Raw genomic sequence first — 22933 nt, forward strand, 5'->3', positions numbered from 1 at the left:
AGACGAGGCCACAATTTGGTCAGTCCTATGACGCATCACATGCTTAACAGGGAATCCCCAAACTGAAGAGGAGAGTGTGAGACAGAGAGGGTGGAGGAGAGAAAACATATAGAAAACAGGGGGCTGAATAGACCAGAGTGAGAGAGAAGTGTGAGGTTAATAGAGAGAATTAGAGAAAGAACGAAAGAAGCGAGACCAAAAAAATGCTAAATTGAGATATTCAAGGTAAATGTGGAGAGACTTGGGTGTGTGTGTGTGTGTGTGTGTGTGTGTGTGTGTGTGTGTGTGTGTGTGTGTGTGTGTGTGTGTGTGTGTGTGTGTGTGTGTGTGTGTGTGTGTGTGTGTGTGTGTGTGTGTGTGTGCGTGTGTTATCGTTTGTGCTTGAAAGAAAAACATGCCTAGACATGTACAGAAGGAACAGAAATAGCATGAATGAAATGGTGCAAGACAGAGAGGGTAGATTTATCCATTACGGTATTGACAACACCCAAAATATTTATGACGGTAGCCTGGAGAGATTGTCAACAAATTATGTGGTTGCAGAGCTGCATAATAGCCACTTGTTGTTATATTACAAAATATTCCCCTTCGTCACAACCATGAAAACATGGGACAGTCCCTCCCTTCCCCGGGTGCAACCCTTCTTTGGCAGCCTGGCATATTTCTCTGGTATTTATGCGGTAGCCCTTGAAGCATGATGGACAGCAAGGACTAGACAGCTGGATGGCAATGATGGGAAAGCTTTGTGCCACGTGATGAAGACATGTATGTGACAGCGCTTGGGATGGAGGTGGTTAAGGAGAAGCTAAGTATAGTACAAGGAGCAACACCCTCAACACTGCTGGATAAAATGAAACTTAAGACAGCCCACATGCTGAGACGAGGCTGGCATCTTGTCTGGGCACCGTGACCCTGACCCTTATAGTTTTTGCTACTTGCAGGTGCCACCGGAACTTACGCAGGTCTTTAGAATAGCATCTTAATAACTGCTACACAAACGAGTTGCTATTTATGATGGTCTCTCACAAACTCAATATCTCCAGGGTTCTTTGTCGCATCTACCTACCACCACTAACGACTGGTTATCTCCATCATCAGATGCACAACTGTCTGCAACGTGCCAGACAGAGCAGGGCTAATCACATTTCATTAGGTCACGGAAGAATTTGCGGATTCATAATATCAGATCCAGCGTCCCTCCATATTTGGGCTAGACTGACATCAGTATGACGTCATCAACATGACAACAGAGATACACATTAGAACCTGTCTTGTTTCCCAATAGCTGTCATAACAAGGTTTCTGAGTGTAGTGTTGGTGACAGGTGGGTAGGAGAAGTCTACAAAATGTGTGAAAGCAGCTCACAAATGCCCTTGACCTAACTTCAGTTTCAAACAGGCCAGTGAGACATACTATAACATACTATACAGTAGGGCTGGGTCATACATCAATATTATATTGATATTGTGATATGGGACTAAATATCATCTGGGATTTTGGTATCATAATATCATGATATGGCATGAGTGTTGCCTTTCCTGTTTTTAACCACTTATGCCCTATTTTATACTTACCGGGGGTGAAAAGGAAGAACATTTTCAAAAATAGACATGTGGTGTGATGCTTGTAGATCGGCAATCGGCAATTTTTGTGTATTTTTGAGTGGTGCCAACCACTCCTATATCTGGCTTTGTCCGTGTGTCCGTATGTATGTATGTATGTCTGTCCAATAAACAAACATTGATGACAACATCAATACGATACGGGGCTCATCAAAGGCACCACTCTCTTCACACGGGGTGTGATTTTTTTTATATCATCATCACAATATGATTCTACCGTCACAATATCAATATTGAGGTATTTGGTCAAACATTGATATTGATTGATGTTTGATTTTATCCATATCCCCAGTTCTACTGTATAGCGACAAGAAATATGTATACTGTACTGTATATATAGTCCTTTGGTTGACTTTCGTTTATACAGTGACTTCAAACAAGGGTGGGGCAATCAATAGAGAAAGTCATTCATGGAAATGTAGAGCCATACTTGTTCTCAAGGAGTGGCACAAAGTGGAGTCGTCTCGTTTAGTCAGCGTTCCCCTAGCTACAGTATGTCTGCCATTCACACAGAGGGACATTCCACAGTGACAAGAGTTAAAAGCGGTGGGAATGCACTTTGTGCCGGGCGCCCGGCATTCTCACCGACGCACCACCTGCTGTCTTGTCGCCTCTGTTGAGACGGTATGAGGATAGCCCCCACCCCTCCCTGGGAAAGCCCTCCTCAGAGATACACATGCATGCAGACACAGACAGGCATCAGGGTTAGGACTGCCACGATCATGACATTTTACTTGCCGACAAATAATTGCGACTATTGTTTTCTAGTGACTAGTGTTTTCGGCATTGAGCATTGGAACATATGAATAAAAATGTAATTTCTGTTTGCCTTTTAGGCTTTGTAAACAAATCGTACAGGGCAGATAGGATAAATAACTTAAATATGTATAGAAATTACTTATTTTTTTAAACGGAAAGAGCCCATCTACAGTACCAGCTCACAGCATGTCGCATCACGTCGTTGTAAGGTTGTATTTCTGTGAGCTGTGAGCTTGTATTGCTGTCCAGTACCACTAAAATGTTTCATTGGTTGCACCAGTGCACCTTACATTTAACAAGTCTGTCTGTGTCTGCTGGTGGGGTGCATCTATGAAAACGTTAGAAGCACCAGTGCAACCAACTAAAATGTTAGTCTAGAGCCCTGGGCAAACACAGGGCTAAGTATGCAGGCCTACACAGGGTGGAGACATACTGTACTAGCGTCATGTCCAGGGGGTGTACTGGTACATCATTGCTGGGGGACGTACTTGTACATCAAGCCGCCTCACGCTCCAGAACCAGACAAGCAGACATACAAAAAGACCGATTCTTGAGTGGCGCCGATATCTGAGTAGTTAGGGGCATACCACATAAGCTCTGATGCCTGACAGTGAGTCCCGGGTTTGATTCCCGAGCCCATCAGACCTTTGCTGAATGTCACTCCCTGATTCTCCTCGTTTCCTGTCAATCTTCACTGTGGACTATCAATAAAAGGCAGAAAGAATGCCCCAAGAAGTTTTTTATCTCAAAACTGCAAGGTTTCAGTTTCCTGAAGAGAACTGCCACTGCCGGAGCAAGAAATCACACGCCTATGCCATGGCTTCTGTCTCAACTCTTATCACCCTTGAGGTGCATTCAAGGGCTGTAAAATATTGACAAAGTCACGCTCAGGTTTCTAAGATAGCGTCGTAGCCAAAGAGCTCCAGACATGAAATATTTAGGAGCACAGGGCAGATTTTTAGGAGAATAATCTATGAAAAACTTTCCACATATTCCATGGGAATTTTCAACTGCGTGGCAACCAAGACTGGAAAATATACTCCCATACAGGCTGTTTGTGACAACTGCACTGATGTTCATAATATACTGCTTGAGATAAAGATAAGATAAAACTTTATTGATCTGCGGGGGAAGATTCAAGTGTCATAGCACCAACAAATAGCCATATGAGTCAAGCATAAACAAGTAAGAGCCAAACTAAGATAATACAATACAATATATATATTCTTTAAATAAAATAGATACACTTAAGGGCTTTTCACACAGGAAGTGACTCAATGAGAGACAAGCGGGCAGGTAGGGAGGCGCAGTCCCATGAATCTGTGATGTTTGTGCTCATTTCACACGCACGCCTGCCCGCAAGAAGAGCTGGATCGTGGTCAACTTTCTTCTACGTGACATGCAGTGACACAATGACGTCACACAGTTTGAAGCAGGCGCAGATCGCCTGCCGTTTACTCACGGAGCGAGTGTCTGTCTGTGTATGTATTGACTGTATTCACATGAGAAGCGCAGTGCGACCCCGCTGATCCAAGCGAGAACGCAGGCGTTGTGTCTCTCCCCGTAGGAAAAGCCCTTTAGACTTGCTTATTCATATTGTTGCTGTTGTTATAAAGGTTTCATATTAACAGCCTGTTAATGTTAAAATGGTGTAATAACAGGCAATCAAAAAGTTAACTTTACATTTCCAGTCTTGATGTTTACATAACTAGCTAAGCACTGTAGAGTCCGTCCGTGGGTACATAGTTTGAGTGTCAAATTAATGTTTTACCTGCAGGAGGTCATCGCTGAGGACTTCAGTTTTCTCCGCCCTGTGGGTCAGAAACACAACAGATAGCATGAGCACTCAATGCACCAACTGGCATGTTGTCAATTATCTTTAAATCACATTTATGATTCAACTAAACAGTTTAGTTATGGCATGGGACCGAAGGCATCAGCAGTCTAGAGCAGTGCTTGTATGTATGTACTGTACCCCAAATCTATATTTGGGTAGGACTGACATCATATTGATGAAGGGCCGGGCAATTAACCAAAAATACACCGAAACCAATATTTAGAACCAATGACCGACATAATTTTTATAAATGAACTAATCAACATGAAAGAATTCCAATAGATTGTTTTATACCGGTAATCGTCTAAATCGTTCGTCTGATTAACCACAAGCCACAATGGTAGCATACAAAAAATAATAATATAATCATTAATCGTAATCCATGCAAAGGTTTGAAGTAATTGCGTAATTATTGATTCGAAGACAATATCACCCAGACCTAGTATATTGATGACATCAGGATGTTGCTCACAAACTGCAAACCTAGTAACTTGCTATCCATAGCTACAGTTTGCATAGGGAAGCCACACCATTATTTGACCCTTTCTTCTTGTTCCAACAAAACTGATTATTCTGACTCATTGAGGGATGATGACAGATTCATGCTTACAGTATATTGTACTGTGCTGTGGACAACAGTTATCTGTGACATGTATCAAATGCCATATGTCACTCCCCCTACAGACTGTCTTGTACTTGCCCGAGGTCGCCATACCTTCTCACACCCATTGAATGCCAGTGTGTACAGGTTCGTTAAAGCACATGTGACTTGGTCACAATCAAACACAAACACAAAAGCACAGGTTGAAATGTAGCCTCCTATATCATTTGTTTTCAAGCTCTTATTGTTGTTTCTATTTTATCTGCATTTCTTTTCTACACTTTGGTTGTAGTAAATCACTTTCACCAGTTTATTAAAAGGGTTTTATTAATATTGTAGTATCAATTAATCAACATAATTAAGCAATAATAATCTAGGCATGAGGCTGAAGGCCGAGTTTCAACAAAGCACGACTATAAAAGCCTACTTCACAAAAACATTAGCTAAATTAACTTTCTTTTTTACTCCTCAGAAGATCCTACATAATGCTAGGACACCGGCAAAATATGAGATGATTAGAGGCTCTTTACTGTTGTGCTGTATGTGTTTGTTTGTTTGTTTGTTTGTTTGTTTGTTTGTTTGTTTGTTTCTCATTAAAAAAAATCCCTCGCAGAAAAAGAAACAAAGTGAGTAAAATTAAAACTACTTTAATACCAACAGTAGCCTAGGTTACAAGTAAGGTACTGTAAATGTGTTCAGAGTGCTAAATGCAAGGTCAGAAATATCTGTGGTAAAGGCCTATAACACAACACTACAGTACAACTAATAATAATAATACGTTTATTAGTAGTAGTAGTATTGTTTTTATCATTATGCTACCGAGTGCTTTACATATGATAAAAAAAAGAACCAAACAATCACCCACATGAAGGTGAATAATTTCTGCTGTGTGGTCTTGGTCTATGTAAAATGATCTATACGTACTACATGCAGGTGTCAGGACACGGGTGTCAGGTCCTGAAAGTCTAAATTCCACACTGAGCTTTAACAGTGGTTATAAACCATGGTTAGGTATTAATATGGGCATTCCTGGGAATGTTTAAACACAGGCCAGTTCACTGCATCTCACTGTCATCACAAAGTGAAAACGCACAGATTGCAATATACAAAAGCAGGAGTTACATAATTTCACCAGATGCAGGTCTGCTATATCTCTTAACTTCAATACCTCCATTTGGAAAGAAAGTATCAATAGCAATATTTAGAGTGATTTTAGAGGGTGAAATTAAGTAGCTACAGTAGTCAATTATCTGACACATGATACCTCTGTGAATACAATTGCAAGAACAGTTACCAAGAAGTCATTATCATTATGTTATTCATCATCAGATTAGATAGCATCATCAAAATAAAGTCCTTGCCAGTTTTTTTTGTACCCATTTTTACCCCTTAGGCTATGCCAATTAATTCCTCCCAACACATTAGTGTGTTGTCACTGCTGTTGTATCCTACTGACCGGTGAGGAGCCCCCGCCGGGAGGACATAGAGCCTTCGCCCTACTCCTCCCGCCCAACACTCCCTGCTGACAGGTGCCGCAGTAGGAATACGTGCAGTGACTAATATCACCCTCCCCGCCCGACTTCCCTGCCCCGAACACGGACCAATTATGTTTGTATCTAGACGTTCGACAAAGCTGGATGCACCACGGTGGATTCGAACCAAACAACCTCCGTGGTGGTGGGCAGGCATTTCACCACCCGAGTGCACAAGTTCTCATTTTCTATAAAGAAGTAAAAGTGTTGTAAGTAGTGGGACTGCCTGGCCCAATTTCCCTTAGCTATCCCTTGCAATGTCATTGTCACTATTTCACGTTGTGTAGATTGTGTTGTTGATGGTGAAACAATATATTGTGCAGTCCTAGTTACCGAATTGAATTCTTGTTTATAGCTTGCCTTGTACACAACTGAACCTTGAATCATATTGTGAAACTCTGTGGAGAATATGCAGAACAGTCTTTCTTTACCACACACAGCCAGGATCAGGTTAAATCTGTAGCTCAACCACTTCCCTTTATCACTCATACTCTTCCTGCCCCAAATGGTTCACTCACATGAAGCCTAAATGATTTTTACAGAGGAAGAGACAACATTGAATTCCATGAAAGTCTTCACATTAGCGGGCTGCGCTGACTCATCAGTCAGCTCCACATTAAAAGCCTCTCATCCTCTCATACTAGTTTAGAGGGAGGCCCATATTTTCTGTCTAACATACAGCTGGGTGGGTGGTCTACTCTAGACAGCTGACTGATGGACAGTCTCGTAGCCACATTGGCCTCAGACTGCTACACCTAATCAGCGTTCCACCAGTGTGGGTTTTTGTAGGCTGCCGATTTGAAGGCTGTTGATAATTTGTTTGTGTCAATATCAAGGCTATGCCAGACTAGTCCCAAAACCTACAGCATTGCTAGGTTGCCAGGTTGGACAAGTCTCTGAAGGATGCCCTCAATGTTAGTGTTGGTCCCTTTCCAACAGACAGACAACCCCCTTTCTGCTTTTTCCTTTTATAAGTGCTGTGTTGCCATGAACCGACTGTTATATTATAGCTCCAGTCCACTCCACTATTAGGAAAAATGAATCAGGCATGCAAGTGTAGCCTATGTCATGAAACCCTACTGTTATGTACATAAGGAGGAGGGCAATCTGCAGCCAGAAAACTAAAATGAAGAAATCTCCATTGGTGTCTGGGCAAAGTTTCAGACATTTCTTGGGCATCTATCCAAATTACCAAAATGGACAAATGTAGGTAAACGGGACCAGGCAGTATTGCACAGAGTTTGTAGAGGTTTTCAATAGTCAAACTGAAGCACATTGCAAGTGCCTTCGAGTTGCACAGACAGACTTTTTCCAGCACATAGTAGTTTCAGCAATGTACCACCCAACACAAAAACCACACCTCACTTAAAATTATTCTGCGATAGGGCTAACAGTTTGTGAAACCATATCAAAATGTTTGTGATAATAGCCTAATAGTTATCTGCACAAGTTAAGTTCAAGCATTGTCCAGGCCTTTTAACCCATTAAAACCGGGAACACATCTGTGTAACCACTTAGTACTTTGGCTATTCAAAAATAGCATATATACAAGCAGATGTAGATCTGCTTTTTTTTTATCGTGAATTTCTTTGCAAATCTTTGAATATATATATTTTTTCAAGCAAACATTTTTAACTCAAATCTTTGCTCCTGGGGGGTCCCTGGAACAAAATATTTTGAGATGAGGGTCCGCGGCCAAATACATATCATTTTGGGGGTTCTTGACATGAAAAGGTTTGAGGACCACTGATATAGCTAGGTCTTTTCAACAAAAAAAATAAATGATTTAGAAGACATTTGTAAAATCGGCCTCAGGTCTGAATGGGTTAAAGCCATGGATTAAAGCAAAATAAAATCTCACGACTGAAGCATTTTCCCAATGTGCGATTTGTGAAACCTTATCAAAAGGAGCCCTCCACACTAGCGCTGTTTCCCAAACAATTAACACAATATGTAAAATTATGATGTTTTAGTAATATTATTCCTGCTGTTCTACATACTGCCAACCAGGCCTTACACTTCGCTTTAATGAAATATCCGAGACCATTATGGTTTTATGGAAGATGCTGCTGAATATGTTGCTAGTTTGACCACTTTAAATGCTCTAATCTTAAAATAATAACCAAAAATAGCCCATCTACGATGAAGCATTGAGAGCTTGTAGATTGGCTATTTTCACTAGTACACAACATGATTCCATAGAAGAAGACATGCTGGCTTCCATGGAATCCAAATGACTGAAATCAGTTGTGGTGACTGAGAACTTTAATCCATGGTTAAAGCACATTCCTGACCATAAAAACAATAGCCTACATTTGAATCTGACCATTTTCAAAGATAAACAGAAGCTTCATGAAAACTGCAAACAGTATACTCCATACGCCTATTTTTGTCAGCATTCAACAAGTTGTGGTTTGTCATAAGCCATAGCTGGCAGGCCTGACAGTGTGTCTCTGCACCCAGCCCTCCCCTCCCCTCTTCTGAGCCTATTAATAGTAGGCTAATAGTTGGGCTTGGAGAGGTCAGACAGATTAGATTAGTTAAAGGGAGAAGGGGCTGGGAAAACTGCTCTAATGGCTTATCAACACTCCGTCACACAGACCTGAGACCAGGTCGGCTTCGCTACTGTGTAGTGGACTAAAAGTCCTAGTTATGTGTGATTTTGATCTGCCTTTTGCGCTTATCGCATGTGAAGATTGTTGACACGATGGGGTCAAATGCACAACTCTTGACATCAGCCTGGTGCCATGGCATTGCAGACACAAACGGTTGTCACAATCATGACATTTTACTTGACGAGTAATTGTCGAACAAATGTGTGTTTTCTGGCATTGGACATTGGAAGGTATGAATTAAAATGTAATTTCTGGTTGCCTTTTAGGCTTTTTAAACACACATTGCACAGATATGACAAATAACTTTAATATACAAAGAAATGACAAACAATGACCGGAAACAAGATAATTTTATACTTTCAAATGTTCTTAGAAATAGTGGAAATCTACAACCTCAAAACTTGTCAAATCGCAACGAGATGTGAGCTTGTAGATCGGCTATTTACGCTATTTTTTTTAATGTTTGAAAATGAAGGTGGAACCATCCTACATCTGTGGATGATAACTGATACTGATACTGAAAGTACCCATGGTACATGCTACTAGGAGTGCAACATTATTCGATAAAAATAAATTGAAAAAATTATACATTTTGCTAGTGAAAGTTTCAGGAGTGCATATGGTGTGTGATATTAAATGTAAACTAAGCTTATCATAATTATTATTTTGTTAATATCATTGGCTTGAATGGCTTCTAGAGAAAAAACATTTTCAGTTGCTTGTCACTTCAGCTTTGCGTGCAAGGGGGACGGACAGTCCATTATTAAAGATATGGGTAATTTGTTTTGTGTCCAATTATCAGTGATTATTTCTAGGCTTGAAAGTACATATTTTCAACTGACATACCGGTACACACAATACACAGATATAAAATACATCCTATGTGTTTGCGACAAGTCTTTAATAGAGCAGCAAATGGACCATGAAGTTAGATTATTTAAAATAAATTATTCATGAGCTTGCTTGATTCAGCTGAGAACTATTCATTGATTACAGATCTCTCTAGCCTTCGCCATAAAATGAACCCTCCTCTCTGCCTTACGTGTAAGATTGAGGTGGGAGATTACATTCACTGTATGGTCATGTTATAAAATGTAACGATATTGGTTGGGCATTGTACAATAGCTGAATGTGATATTTGATACAGAGATTGAACTTGATCCCGTTTGTTTAATTCTTGGCCTTCCTGATAAAAAGATTGTTAATACGTTTCATAAATGCTTGTTCAACCTTCAAACCTATGTTGCAAAGAAACTCATGAAAACAACTATAAATTGGTCAACTTCAAGAGAGTCAAGACCTTCTGAATGGAGTGGACTGATCGAAATGGCAAATGAGCACCATATTCCCCACAAATTGAATTACTTATTGAAGAAGATTATTGAAGCGTTTGCTGCAGCCATGTGAGTCAAGTCTAAGAGTGTGTGTGTGTGTGTGTGTGTGTGTGTGTGTGTGTGTGTGTGTGTGTGTGTGTGTGTGTGTGTGTGTGTGTGTGTGTGTGTGTGTGCGTGTGCGTGTGACTGTTCTGCATTTTGATGATGTCAAATATGAAATGTTGAAAAGATAAAATAGGAGCCTCAGCTAACTAATATGAAAATATGGGAGTTGTTTAAAAGGGATGCTCTGAAAAGACTACATTACAGCTCATTCTAATGGTGTTATGTTGAAATGGGAAAATGTGTGTATTTAACTTGGCAAAACAACACAGGCACACAGCGATGTCTGACTGACACATTTAGAAAATGTTGTCCCCCACCCATAATTCCTGTCTGCAGGCCTGAACAGTCATACTGCAGTATCGGCACACACTTTGAGTTTACCGTGGCGTGTTGATCACTTTGAGAATGCTATTAAAAAAGGCAGGAAAACTGGCCAGGGTTTTACTTAAATCAGGTGTTTCTCCTGTGACTGTTGGGCCTGGCCTGACAGATACTGACAATGGCTTCATATTGTAGGCCTACATTGTACTGTACACAGGACGTTGCTTGACATGGGAGCACTCAGCACGTCAGTAATTCACAAGCATTTGAAAAGCGCTTTCCAAAGCATAAAGCCTGGTTTCCATTTACTGTTCAGTGCTCAGATTCAGTCTGGAGCTCATGTACTGAAATAATAATAAATAATAATAATGAAATGGACATCCCTCCTTTGGCGTATTATTGTATACACCTCATTTCTTTACCTCATGTACATACTGTTTGGATGGATATGCTATGTGTTAATATGTACGGTATACTGTAATTTTGCACATACAAATGAATGCACAAGGATACTTATCACTTATCACGCTGATAGTTTTTTATCAGCGTGGTTTTAAATGACAAAAACCTGATTAGAATTCATCTTTTGTTATCAACAGTAGCAACTCAGCAGCTAAGTTTATTTAACTCATCTTTATTGCATTTAGCATTTTAGTTAGCACATGCCTAAAACAACCTCAAGCTCAATTAAAAAACTGATAGCTAAATAAGAGCAAGACAACTTGTGCCGTTCATAATCCTATTAGACGATTAATAGTTTCAATAATCGATATACTAGTATCAAAATTGTCGTTAGTTGCAGCCCTTTACCATAGCCTGGAGGGGCGATTGCTCTGTGATTGGCTAGTTCCTTGTTAGGCCAACTGAGGATAATGCTGTAACTTCATCACTCTCAGTCTATGCATCCGTGGTACATGTGTTGTAGGGAACAGATAACTCTCTCATGCATGTATTTCAACAATGGGGAGTCAGTCACCCAGCCAGACAGTAGTAAATCAGTCAGTGATATGGACTCATATTGTCCGGCCGATCAGTATTCCAAGCCGACCTACATGATTATAGTTGCCACAAGCATATTGGTTAGTGTATGTATTTTCATCAGAAGGGTAAGATGACTCACACAACGAAGGTCATGCATCACAGTCATAATGACTTGAGCAGACAAGCACAACAAACAGCCTGGAATTTTGTCATATCAACAGAACAGATTACATAATAACAGTACAGTTATAAATCATACAGGGACAACAGGATCTCACGTTGTGCCTTGGGCTGCATGAATATGGCTAAAATGCGCAGCCATCTTTATTGTAGTGTGGACATTGTTGCAATCATCGCTCTTTCAGGAGATAGAGACAACGGATATAAAAGTTATGGATTATAGTTTTAACCAAATAACTATCAGATTTTCTGCATAGATTGAAATCCCTATGATAAAAAAGCATTGAAATAATAATAATATTAATAATAATAATAATAAAACATCCCTTGTTTGGGGTATTACTTTATACACCTAATTTCTAAACCTCATGTACATAATGTTTGGATGGATATGCTATGTGTAAATATGTAGATAGTCTAGATACCATTACCCTGTCGTCTTTTTTTATTCCCTTGCCCCCCCTGTCTCACAAGAAGAATGTGGTCCATGCATTACCTGGCAGAGCCACTGGGCACCACAGTTTCTCCACATTTTGTTGTGTAAATATCTTGACCGGGCAAGCGCCAATAGACAACCCCAAAATATCATGTACTGGGCGGCAGTCAGTGGCTCAGGAGGTAGACAGCCGCTTGGGAAACAGAAGGTTCCCAGTTCAATCCCGGGCTCCATCAGAGTTAGTGACAAAGTGTCCTTGAGCAATACACTGAACCCCTAATCTATCCTGATGAGCAGGTTGGTGCCTTGCATGGTTTCCTCCGCCGTCTGTGTATGAATGTGAGTGTGAGAATCTGTGATGCTATATAAATGCACGATTTATCATCACATTATCGATATTGTGGCATTCAGCCAGAAATAGGGTGATACGTTTTGTAGTACTAGTCAATAGGTTTGATCCACATAGACTGCCATGTTGAATAGGAGCTGTGAACAGAACACAGGACCCACTGCCAAAAAGGAAAAGAATTAAGGAAAAACGATCTGTAAGTATGAATGAACTATAGTAACCTTGTGACAGTGGTGGTGGACAGCTGCTTTCAATTACAACACACAGACAGAGAAACCAAGACTGACTGGGGGTGGTGGTGGTGGGGGGGGGGGTGTAGAGAGAAAGAGAGAGGGGAAGAGAGATACATGGCATGGGGGTGAAAGGGCCCAGTGTGCCAAACCAGAATCGTCAAGTGCAGGAGCATTTTTCCGGAGGGACGCCCCGAGCCAAGCTGGTGACGTCTAACATGTATCAGAGAGAGAGAGGATCTGCAAGCTGCCAGATCCTCAGGATCCAAGAGACTGGAGAGAGGAGGATATCTGAGCCACATTGGCCATAATGAAGAACAGTGGATACACAGAATACAGACACACATGCACGCCAATGCCCCCCCACACACACACACAGCTCAAGTGTGAAACTGCTGAATTCTTGTTCTGGTTTACGCTCGCATCATGTTCAACAGCTCCTGACGTATCCCTGACTGTCCAAGCAGCTCATGTTGAAAACTGAACCTGCCCGTCTCTCTGGGCACAGACACAACACTATGGGTCACAGACTACCGGTGTGATTTGGTCATTGATCCAGTACGCTGGGGATCACTGTATTAAAACGACGACGCTGTGCGAAAGCGGCGGAGTCAACATAAACACTGCATATAGGTGAGGCAGAAAATAGGCTTGCCCTGCCAGCCCGTATCCCAGAGGCACACAGAGGCACAAAACAACAACAAAACAACAATTGTTTTGGTCCACATCAGCTGAGCCAGCGTGAATGGAGTTGACCCCACTGCAGGCATAACGGTAGCAGGGAGTGTACAGCCTCTGGAGAAAGTCACTGTGTGGCTATGTACCTACTCCTCTGCACACGGTCTGATAATGGTAGCCATAATAATGGTAATGGTAGCCATGGAGACCTACTATCAAAGGGGGGGTGTAAATGAACACCGTGACCATAAGAACAATACAACAACTGTTACCAGGCCACGGCACACAATCAGTAGGGATAAAGAGGAGTAGGTGGGGTCGTGTCTGTTGTTTGCAACTGCTGGCAGCTCAAGGCTCATAAAGGTAATGGATACTGGGGCCAGATGAAAGGGGAACAGGAGAATAATTGAGTGACTTCAGCAGCTCTTTGGTTTTAAGTAGCCTAGGGTTGATATAGTTGTATGGGCTATTAGGCTTACATTAGGCTTGCGCTGTAGCAGTCTAATCTGACATTAGAGAGAGAACTGGAGGGGTGTTATCCAGTGTTTCTTGTAGTGGTAAAACCACGAGCGCGACTAATGGGGTTGTAGTTCAACCGAATGCAGGTTGCAAAAAAGAATGCAGCACATGTAGAATCGCTAAGTGGCACAGTTCTTTCCAGGAGGCATGGGCAATGAATGCACAATGACACAAAGCAACCAAATATGCTACGCACATTGCTCTGTTTTATACCTACCTACGATTATGATGTAGCCAAATACATTATAATATAGTATTATGATAAGCAATATTACACTGGCTAACGTCATCTCTCATGCATCATGACTGACACACCTCATCTCCCTTGAGGCCCAGGCGGGGTGAGAAACACTGGAAACACCCGAAAGGAGCTACCTGACTGAGATCAACAGAAACTTTCCTGGTGCCTTTCTGTTTTAGTCAAGAACTAGGCATTTCAAATGCCCTGCTATGCTATTAATAAAGATAGGCAATGTTTTGTGAGAGTATGTCTCAATAATTAGAATACTTAACTACCGATGTAATAAATCTGAGTATTTTCCAGCACTTCATTCAAAATCCAAATACATTTCTGATCTTGGAAATAAATTATTCAAATCCAGGCATTCTCAAGGGTTTCCAGCACCTGTATGAGCCCTGACATGTCAGAGATTACTCATCAGCTCATCTATGCCGGTGTCTTTGCTTTCACAGGTCCCTGGTCTTCACACGACTACAAATCTTATCTCCAGATTTACCGCGGCATGACTCTGCTCTAATCAGCTGCCTATTTAAACTGTGATTGGTCCAAACCGCAAGATGAGTTGATGACTTCCTCAGCTACTGTTAAAGTTATCAAAGGGCTGATTTCCTGACAAACAGATGGTGAGGTCACCATCTCAGACTAGCTCAAATCTATGCTGTTAAATAGGCAGACTAAACAAAGTTGATCTCATCATGTCTTCTGGAGAGCTTAGTTTGTTTGTTCGTCTCTGTACACCCCACCCTATCCCAAGTCTATATCCTTCCACAGCACTCGTACCCTGGTTTTGCGTATACACTAAAGACAGTCCTCAACTAAAAAATGTCTTCATCGACCAATAGTCATAGCAATTTGACGAAGAAGTTACCGGTAGTTGTTTTTATTAACAAAATCTGTACAATTATGTTTACTGCATACGGTGAACACCAAGATTTTCAGGTTGGTGAGGTTGAGTGATTCTACAGTTGATTTAACAATGGCTATTGGAAGCTAATAGACTGGTAGAATTAAAGTGTTATATCAGAGTTTGCAAGAGATGTACCGGTAGATGGAAAAAAGCATAACAAATGACTAATCAACAAATAAAGTCTTGGTCGACGATGACCAAGCTGATCAATTTATCAATTCACTGGCTATGAGAGGACATTTCATCGAATAGGAAATTTGTGCATTTTGCAAGCATTTTTGGATCAGAACAGAAGAAGGTTATTTTCTGCACTCTTGGATATGGTGTCTCGTTATCACTTCAGACCAACCTGTAAATAACCAGCATGAATGTGTGTTAGCGCAGCAGGAGTTCAAAGGGCTGATTAGAGAAACATCCTTCAGCTACAGAGAATGCCATTCATTTTCCCTGGCATGTTGTTTTCACCGACTCTCTACCTAATGTTTTCTTTCTTACAAACACACATACAGACACACGTGCAATCTCCGTTTCAAGAATTCTCCACTGCTGCTCCCCTCCCACCCACACACACACACACACACACACACACTCTCTCTTGCTCTCTCTCTAGAAACGCAAGCACTTTTCTGGGAGGCCATTTCCTGTTTGTAGAAGAAGAAGGGGAGATTTCCTCTGAGCGGCTGGACACAGTGTTCTGCCTTCGCACAATCACAGGAACCCAGGGGGAGGACTGAAGGACCCTCCATTCAAACTTTAGTAGACGAACACTGGCTTCTTGTAAGCAGCAGGCACACACATACCCCACAATGTACTGGACTAATCCAAGTACTCACAGGGCAAGCACTTGCTCAGGAAGGTATTGGCCTGTGTGCACAGCTACTGTGCACCCTCATGCATATATTTACTCTTATAAACACACACACTGAAATGTGTACCGCACATACATAGGGCTGCAGGAAAAAATCGATTAGAATACGAATCACGATTCAGAATCGATTCTCATTTTAAAAAAAACTATACAAAAAACAAACAATTATTTTTGTATAATGAAACTTTTGAGAAGTGGCAAGTTCTGGGCTGAATCGGGGAAAGAAGAAAAAATCGGGAAAAAAACGTTTTTTAATCGAGAATCGTTTGTTTTGAAAAGAAAAAGGAAAAAAATCTGAATCGTGACCTAAAGAATCGGAATGGAATCGTGAGATAGCAGAAGATTCACAGCCCTACACACATGCACAGGTATGAGTGCATAAGCATATGTACTAACACAAGCAAGAAATACAGGTATTCATGTGCACGCATATACTGTATACAGTATATACACAATACATGCAGACACAAACAGAAACGTCTGCTTTCTGCATTGCACACCACTCTCCTGTCCCAATTCATTGCTGGTAAAATACAGTCAGGAAACGATGAGTATTCCAGCAGCCCCGCTAGCATTGATCCTGAAGCCAAGGCTGTGGAGTGGACCACTGATTCAGATTCACTCTGTAGACTGTGCAGATAAGGTTACAGTCAAATAAACAGCAGGATTTGCAAAGGGGAACAGCAGCTCTTGCATATGAGTGCATCTCTGCCAACTCCACGTTGACTTTGCCAATCCAATGACTCAAATTGCTATGCATAACAACCAATGCAAATTGCTTTGCTTAACAACCAAGAAGTAAGCTTAGCTTAGTAGTAGAAAAAGAAGCTAGGGTTGTATTTGCAAACTAACCTTTAAACAGTTTAATACAAATGACCTAAAGTAAATAGCCCTTGTGCCATTTATGGGTCAGTACCAGATAGTGTAGGAAACTGGCTTTTCTGTTGGAGGGTGAGATCAGGTATGGAATTAAGTTATGAAGTGGCCACTTCCCATCACAAGTTTAATTGAATTATGCCCCATGACACATCCAAAAGGCTCAACAGCAATATTATAGTGTTCCCATTTTAAACCATTCCCCCACATGACATTATGCCAGCTCTTAACACATTCCCTGCCATTGACGGAGATCTCCGTCATTTCAAATCCAACACTTGACTGCCATTGACGGAGATCTCCTGCTAGAGGGCGCTCTTCGCTAATCTATGAATGATCCCTTGACTGCGAGAGAATGATAGAAGCAGAAATGACATCATCCCAAAAAAGTCACTCCATCCACTCCAATGTTATGAGATGTAGAAAAACACAGCTAGCTCAGATTTCAATTTTTTTAATGAAAACAAGCCATATTCAACTGCCGATAACAGAATAAATGGACGATCGCGGTAAAACAGTTTTTGTTCCGGTGGATAGACGAGACGAGACCACGTTCTCATCCCTTCAATGGCTATAGATTGACCTGGCCGACTGCATATCGGAAGCCATGCAGTGCTGGGCTGACAGAGGTGCTAATACTGTTGACTCCCACATGCTTGCACACAGACACATTCATGTATGTACTCACACACCGTCTCTGACTGACCCACACATGCACACAGCACTCATCACAACAACCGCTGGCCAGGTTCACGTGATGATAACATCCTCCGACAGCTCAGTGCTGTCCCTCCTGTCCTCCCCCACAGGGCAGGCCAGGGCTCATCATTTCTCAATTTATGATATCCTGTTACAGGGACAGACCTTCATCAGGACATATCAGCATAAGAACATTTGTAGAGCCAGACTGATTATAGTTTGGCCGATTATATATCGGTCATTATTTGCCTATTTTTTACATTAGCATCAGCAATTATGCACAATATGTAACCGACGATGTGTCTGGATTTTTAACCTTTAAGAAAAAGCAGATCTACAAGCTCACAACACGGCACAATCCAACATGTTGTGAGCTTGTAGATCGGCTTTATAGTCCATTTTTTCAGTCCAATTTATGTGAATTTTTAATTTATTGTTTTACTTGTTTATTGCGCGAAATCTCTGTCTGTGTGTCCCTCTGTCTGTAGTTCACGTATCTTGAGAACCGACCGACCGACTTCAAAATCGGCCTGAGGGAGTGTCATGCCTGGTGTCGAGTCAGTCGGATAGGCGGATGTCCAGAACCGCCGATCCGACCGATACCATATACAGGTATATGGACTGGAGATCCGGTTGTCTAGAACTGCCGAATATTAGGCATGCCCATATGTGGGACCGACCAACGTCAAGATTGGCGAGCATATCGGCAAGTGGAAAGTCGGTCGGATCAGCGGAACTCCCAAAGAGCAGCAAGAGATGCTCAGCGCTACTGTTTCTTGTTCATCCTAGGGGAAACTGCTGATAATGGGTGGTCTAGGACTCTAGGTCTCTCCACAACCAGGATGATCAGACCCCAAAATCTGGCACTGGTCAGTCTCTAAACATTTACAAATATGCCAAGCTAGACCCCCAGCCCCCATGATCAAGTTCCCCAACTCCATGAGTGACATGATTTGACATCGGAAAGTAGTTTCAAAGTGAAACCCTTTATTGGGAAAACAAAACTCAATCAACAATCTTCTGGATGTTTATCTGTTATTTCTAAAAGATAACATCTCTCTGCCATCTGCTTCATCTCTCCAAAGGTGAATGAATCCATAATCTTTTAGGGCAGTATCACGGCTAGACAGGGAGCATTAGTCAGCTGATACTCATCTACGTAGACGTAGCTTTTAAAGACATTAAATTATTTGATGGGTTGGGTTGAAAGGTCCTGTTTCATATGGTGTCTCAAATTGACACTATGACATGTACAGTATATGAAGCTTGAGTGAAAGTATGCCTTGAAATTGCACATCCATAGTAATAATATATCCCATTAGTCCCGTTACATTGTGTGTTACATTATCTAGTTCAGTTTCACAGAGTATAGTAGTCCAACTATTTGCCTTCAAAAGAATAAGCCACTTTATTGCAGAGTGCAGTATACAGTAGGTTTTACACAAGGAATTTGCCCTGGCAGATGGGACAAAATGACAGCCCACAATTGGATGATTAATACAGACTACAGGCAAAGCACATGACATCATCATGGAAATGAGATCTCACACACAGTGCAGCATGACATCGCAGAACATAGCTTCATTCAAAAAGCAGATTACATTAGACACTCAAAATAACCAGCACCACTTAAGTGGTTTGCTATTCTTCCCATGCACTGATATTGGTCTGTGCATGAACCTAGAAGACTGGTGATGTAGCATTCCGAATATGAGCTTATGTTGAACAACATCTCAATGTTGTTTGATTATGGCCATCACTGTCTCCATAGGGATGACGAGCTGGGATGGACAGCAGGCTATTGAAAATGATGTGCGTTGCTGATTCATTAGGGCAGTGGTTCTCAACCTTTTCAGGCCGTGATCCCCCAAAATAATCATATTTGAACTGGGGAGTCAGGACCCCCCCACCCTGACAAGCACTTGGAATTGAAGGAGTTGAAGCATCACATTTTGTTTGTATATTATCCACAGATAAATGTTGTGTGATGGCGTTGTGAGCTTGTAGATCAGCTATTTTCACAATGTTTGCATCTTTCTTGTATTATTCGACAATTTGACCCGTTTTTATAGTAGTTTGTTGATTACTTTTGATGCAGTAATGGTCTTTTTTCTTTCTTTTTTTTTAGGCATTAAAAAGGTCACTCCACTGTCATCTCATCTACACTGTCTCCCCCCCCCCCCCCCCCCCCACCCAATCATGTGGCTGAGAACCACTGCATTAGGGTGACGTGACGACGAAATCTGATTACTCATCAAGTTGTGTGAGTGCACTGTGCGCTCACTCATGCACACACAGAAATAGTTAAGCAAATGCATCCGCCACATCACAGCGATATTAAAAGCCGTCCCAACCTCAATGAGTCGCTGTCAGTAATAAAACCAAATGCGTGGCGTTATATATTATGTCAAGATAGCCTCTATGTGTTAACAGCATTCTGATGGACGGACGGACGGACGCTTCTTTGCTGGAATTTTTATATAGGATATAAAACAGTTACATTAATAAATGCACTGTATGTGACGTGTAGGGAAAGTATAGCCGCAATAATGCTGACACTTGTACGATGAAGTATACATTAGGCTTAACTTCACTGAAACCAGCAGCAGCAGGTCAGGCTAAGCTAAACTTGGAAGAAATGTACTTGGTGAAAAAAAATATGATGTCCAATGACGTTATAACGTTGCAGTGGTGTAACTAAGTACATTTACAAGTACTGTACCTTAAGAGGCATTTGTACTTTACTTCTACTTTGATACTTTTACTTCTGCTCCACTACTACATCTCAGAGGCAAATATTATACTTTTACTCCACTTACTCCAAAACTATAGCAGATTTTGATTATTATTATTGCAAAACATACATTAACCACTGAAAATAGCCGCTCACAATGCGTTAATGCATCAAAAGATTTTAATACATTACATAATGATACCTTGAGAAACGGGACATTCTGCATAACGAGTACTTTTACTTTTAGTACTTAAAGTATATTTTGATGCCAATACTTTTATACTTTTACTCAAGTACATTTTGAATTCCGGACTTTTACTTGTAACAGAGTATTTCTACGTTAGTATTTATACTTTTACTTAAGTAAAAACATTTGAGTAGGCTACTTTTTCCACCACTGTAGATAACGGTACTTGCCTGCCGACTGTTTGATTGGCGAGCTGTTTCATCCGATTGAACTGTTTCTTCATTTTCAGTCCCTTTGCTTTGTGTCGTCTCAGAATGGGACACTTCTTTGGTTTGTCATGAAGCTCGGTACTGATCCCCTCCTTTACGTTCTCCTCGCGTTCGTTAATAAGGTGGCAGAGGGAAAAGAACAACAAGCGACATCCATTGAGCAGCCCCCCAAAAAGGATCTAATACAGTTGGTTAGCTTGGCTAGCCTCGTAGGGCTAGCCTTTTCTAATTTGGAAAAAAATGTCTAGGAAAAAAAAAACATTTGGGGTGACGGCATGATGATCCCCCTCGAAACTCCCTCTCTCTCCCGTGCGTGAAAGTCGCACATGAAAACACACGAATCCACTTTCACTGCTTGCCGCAGGTGATCATAGTTCGTCTTGCATGCCGACGACTAACTAACGTTGAGGGACTTAAAACTAGCAGTGAATGGATGTAATCCGTCCTGACGCTGACACACCACTGTTGTTCAGTAGACATAAATATGAACACGTTCGTCATTAAGCGTTACTTTAGCATTTCACTTCCGCTCGGCGGACTTCAAAATAAAGCCTCGTTAAGTTTAGATTAGGTTTGAGAGTGACATTGTTGTTACAGTTTTTTTTTTACTTAATTAATAATTTAAATATAATTAGAGACTCCATTGCTCCAATCATTGCCCACATAATAAACATCTCCATCAAACCGGGACGCGTTTGATGGAGAGTTGATGAGTTGATGGAGAAGATTTAAACCAGGGAGAGTAACCCCTCTGTACAAAAAAGGAAACAAATTAGACCCCGGCAACTACCGCCTTATTTCTATTCTTAGTTCTATCTCTAAAGTTATGCGAAAAATAGTTTATGAACAGGTTGAAAAGTATCTTACTGGAAAAAAAGACTAATGTACGAATTCTAATCGGGCTTCAGTACATCTCATTCCACTGACCCATACCTTCTCTATTTGAACGACCACATCATACATGAGGTGGATCCGGGCAAATACTGCGGCATGGTCATGCTGGACCTCCAAAAGGCATTTGACACCGTAAATATCGGTTTTGATAGCACATCAGTGAACTGGAGGCAATCTTATCTGGAAGGGAGAGAACAGGTGGTGGAGGTGAACGGAACCCTGTCCTCCCCCTACAAGTGAGCAGTGGTGTTCCGCAAGGAACGACATGACATCAGCTTGTGACTGCAATTTGTTCTTGTTTGATGACTCGGCTCTCCTGGTTCCAGACAAGGACAAATTATAGGTCGAAAAAATCCTCAGCTCTGAATCTGCACCTGGCTCACTGATAACAAACCATCATTACACCTGGGTAAAACTGAATCCTTTCTCTTTGGGTCCAAAATAAACCTCTGCAAGGCAGACTGCTTCACAGTAAATGTGATCACAAGTAGTAAAGAGGAAATTACCTACCTGAGTTGCATTTTAGAGGCAAATCTTTCCAGTGAAAAAAAGCTCTGAATCTGCACCTGGCTCACTGATAACAAACCATCATTACACCTGGGTAAAACTGAATCCTTTCTCTTTGGGTCCAAAATAAACCTCTGCAAGGCAGACTGCTTCACAGTAAATGTGATCACAAGTAGTAAAGAGGAAATTACCTACCTGAGTTGCATTTTAGAGGCAAATCTTTCCAGTGAAAAAAAGTCAACCAAAGAACAAGATTTGTGTACAGGATCATCTCACTGGTCAGTAGGAATACATTAAGGACTCTAGGAACTAAATGTGGAATGCCCTACCAACAGTTATAAAAAAAAAGTCTGAATACTTACTCTCTTTCAAAACCACTCCAAAAGAGCACTTACAGGTGGCTGCAATTCGGAACTGGCCCTTGTAAAAAGTCATTACATTTTAAGTGCCTGGACAGTGATAGAATAATGTGTTAGCTGTTAATATTAAGGTAGGCTATATATTAAGTTAAATGTGCATGATGCAAGTAAAATTAGCTGTGACCTTTACTTTTTACAGATGCAATAAATATCATGAAAAGTTTGAAAACACCTGTAGTATTAACAAATGTTCTACCACCATCCACTAGGCATTTGAAATGTTCATAAATAAA

At 41.2% G+C, this 22933-nt stretch overlaps 1 protein-coding gene across 8 annotated transcripts in view; it reads right to left on the minus strand.

Moving 5' to 3' along the window:
- arhgap17a (Rho GTPase activating protein 17a) overlaps nucleotides 1-21347 on the minus strand; it is a 48457-nt gene extending 27110 nt beyond the window's left edge. For all 8 annotated transcript variants that reach the window (XM_084078482.1, XM_084078479.1, XM_084078485.1 and 5 more), the window contains exons 1-2: nucleotides 20842-21347; nucleotides 4153-4192 (exon numbers count right to left, since the gene is read on the minus strand). In XM_084078482.1, coding sequence (XP_083934608.1) covers nucleotides 4153-4192; nucleotides 20842-20894 — 93 coding nt within the window. In that variant the 5' untranslated portion in view covers nucleotides 20895-21347. The remainder of the gene's footprint in view (nucleotides 1-4152; nucleotides 4193-20841) is intronic.
- Between the last annotated feature and the right edge of the window lie 1586 nt (nucleotides 21348-22933).

This window comes from Gymnoscopelus microlampas (genome assembly GCF_963454915.1).
Source record: "Gymnoscopelus microlampas genome assembly, chromosome: 14".
Taxonomy (NCBI): Eukaryota; Metazoa; Chordata; class Actinopteri; order Myctophiformes; family Myctophidae; genus Gymnoscopelus; species Gymnoscopelus microlampas.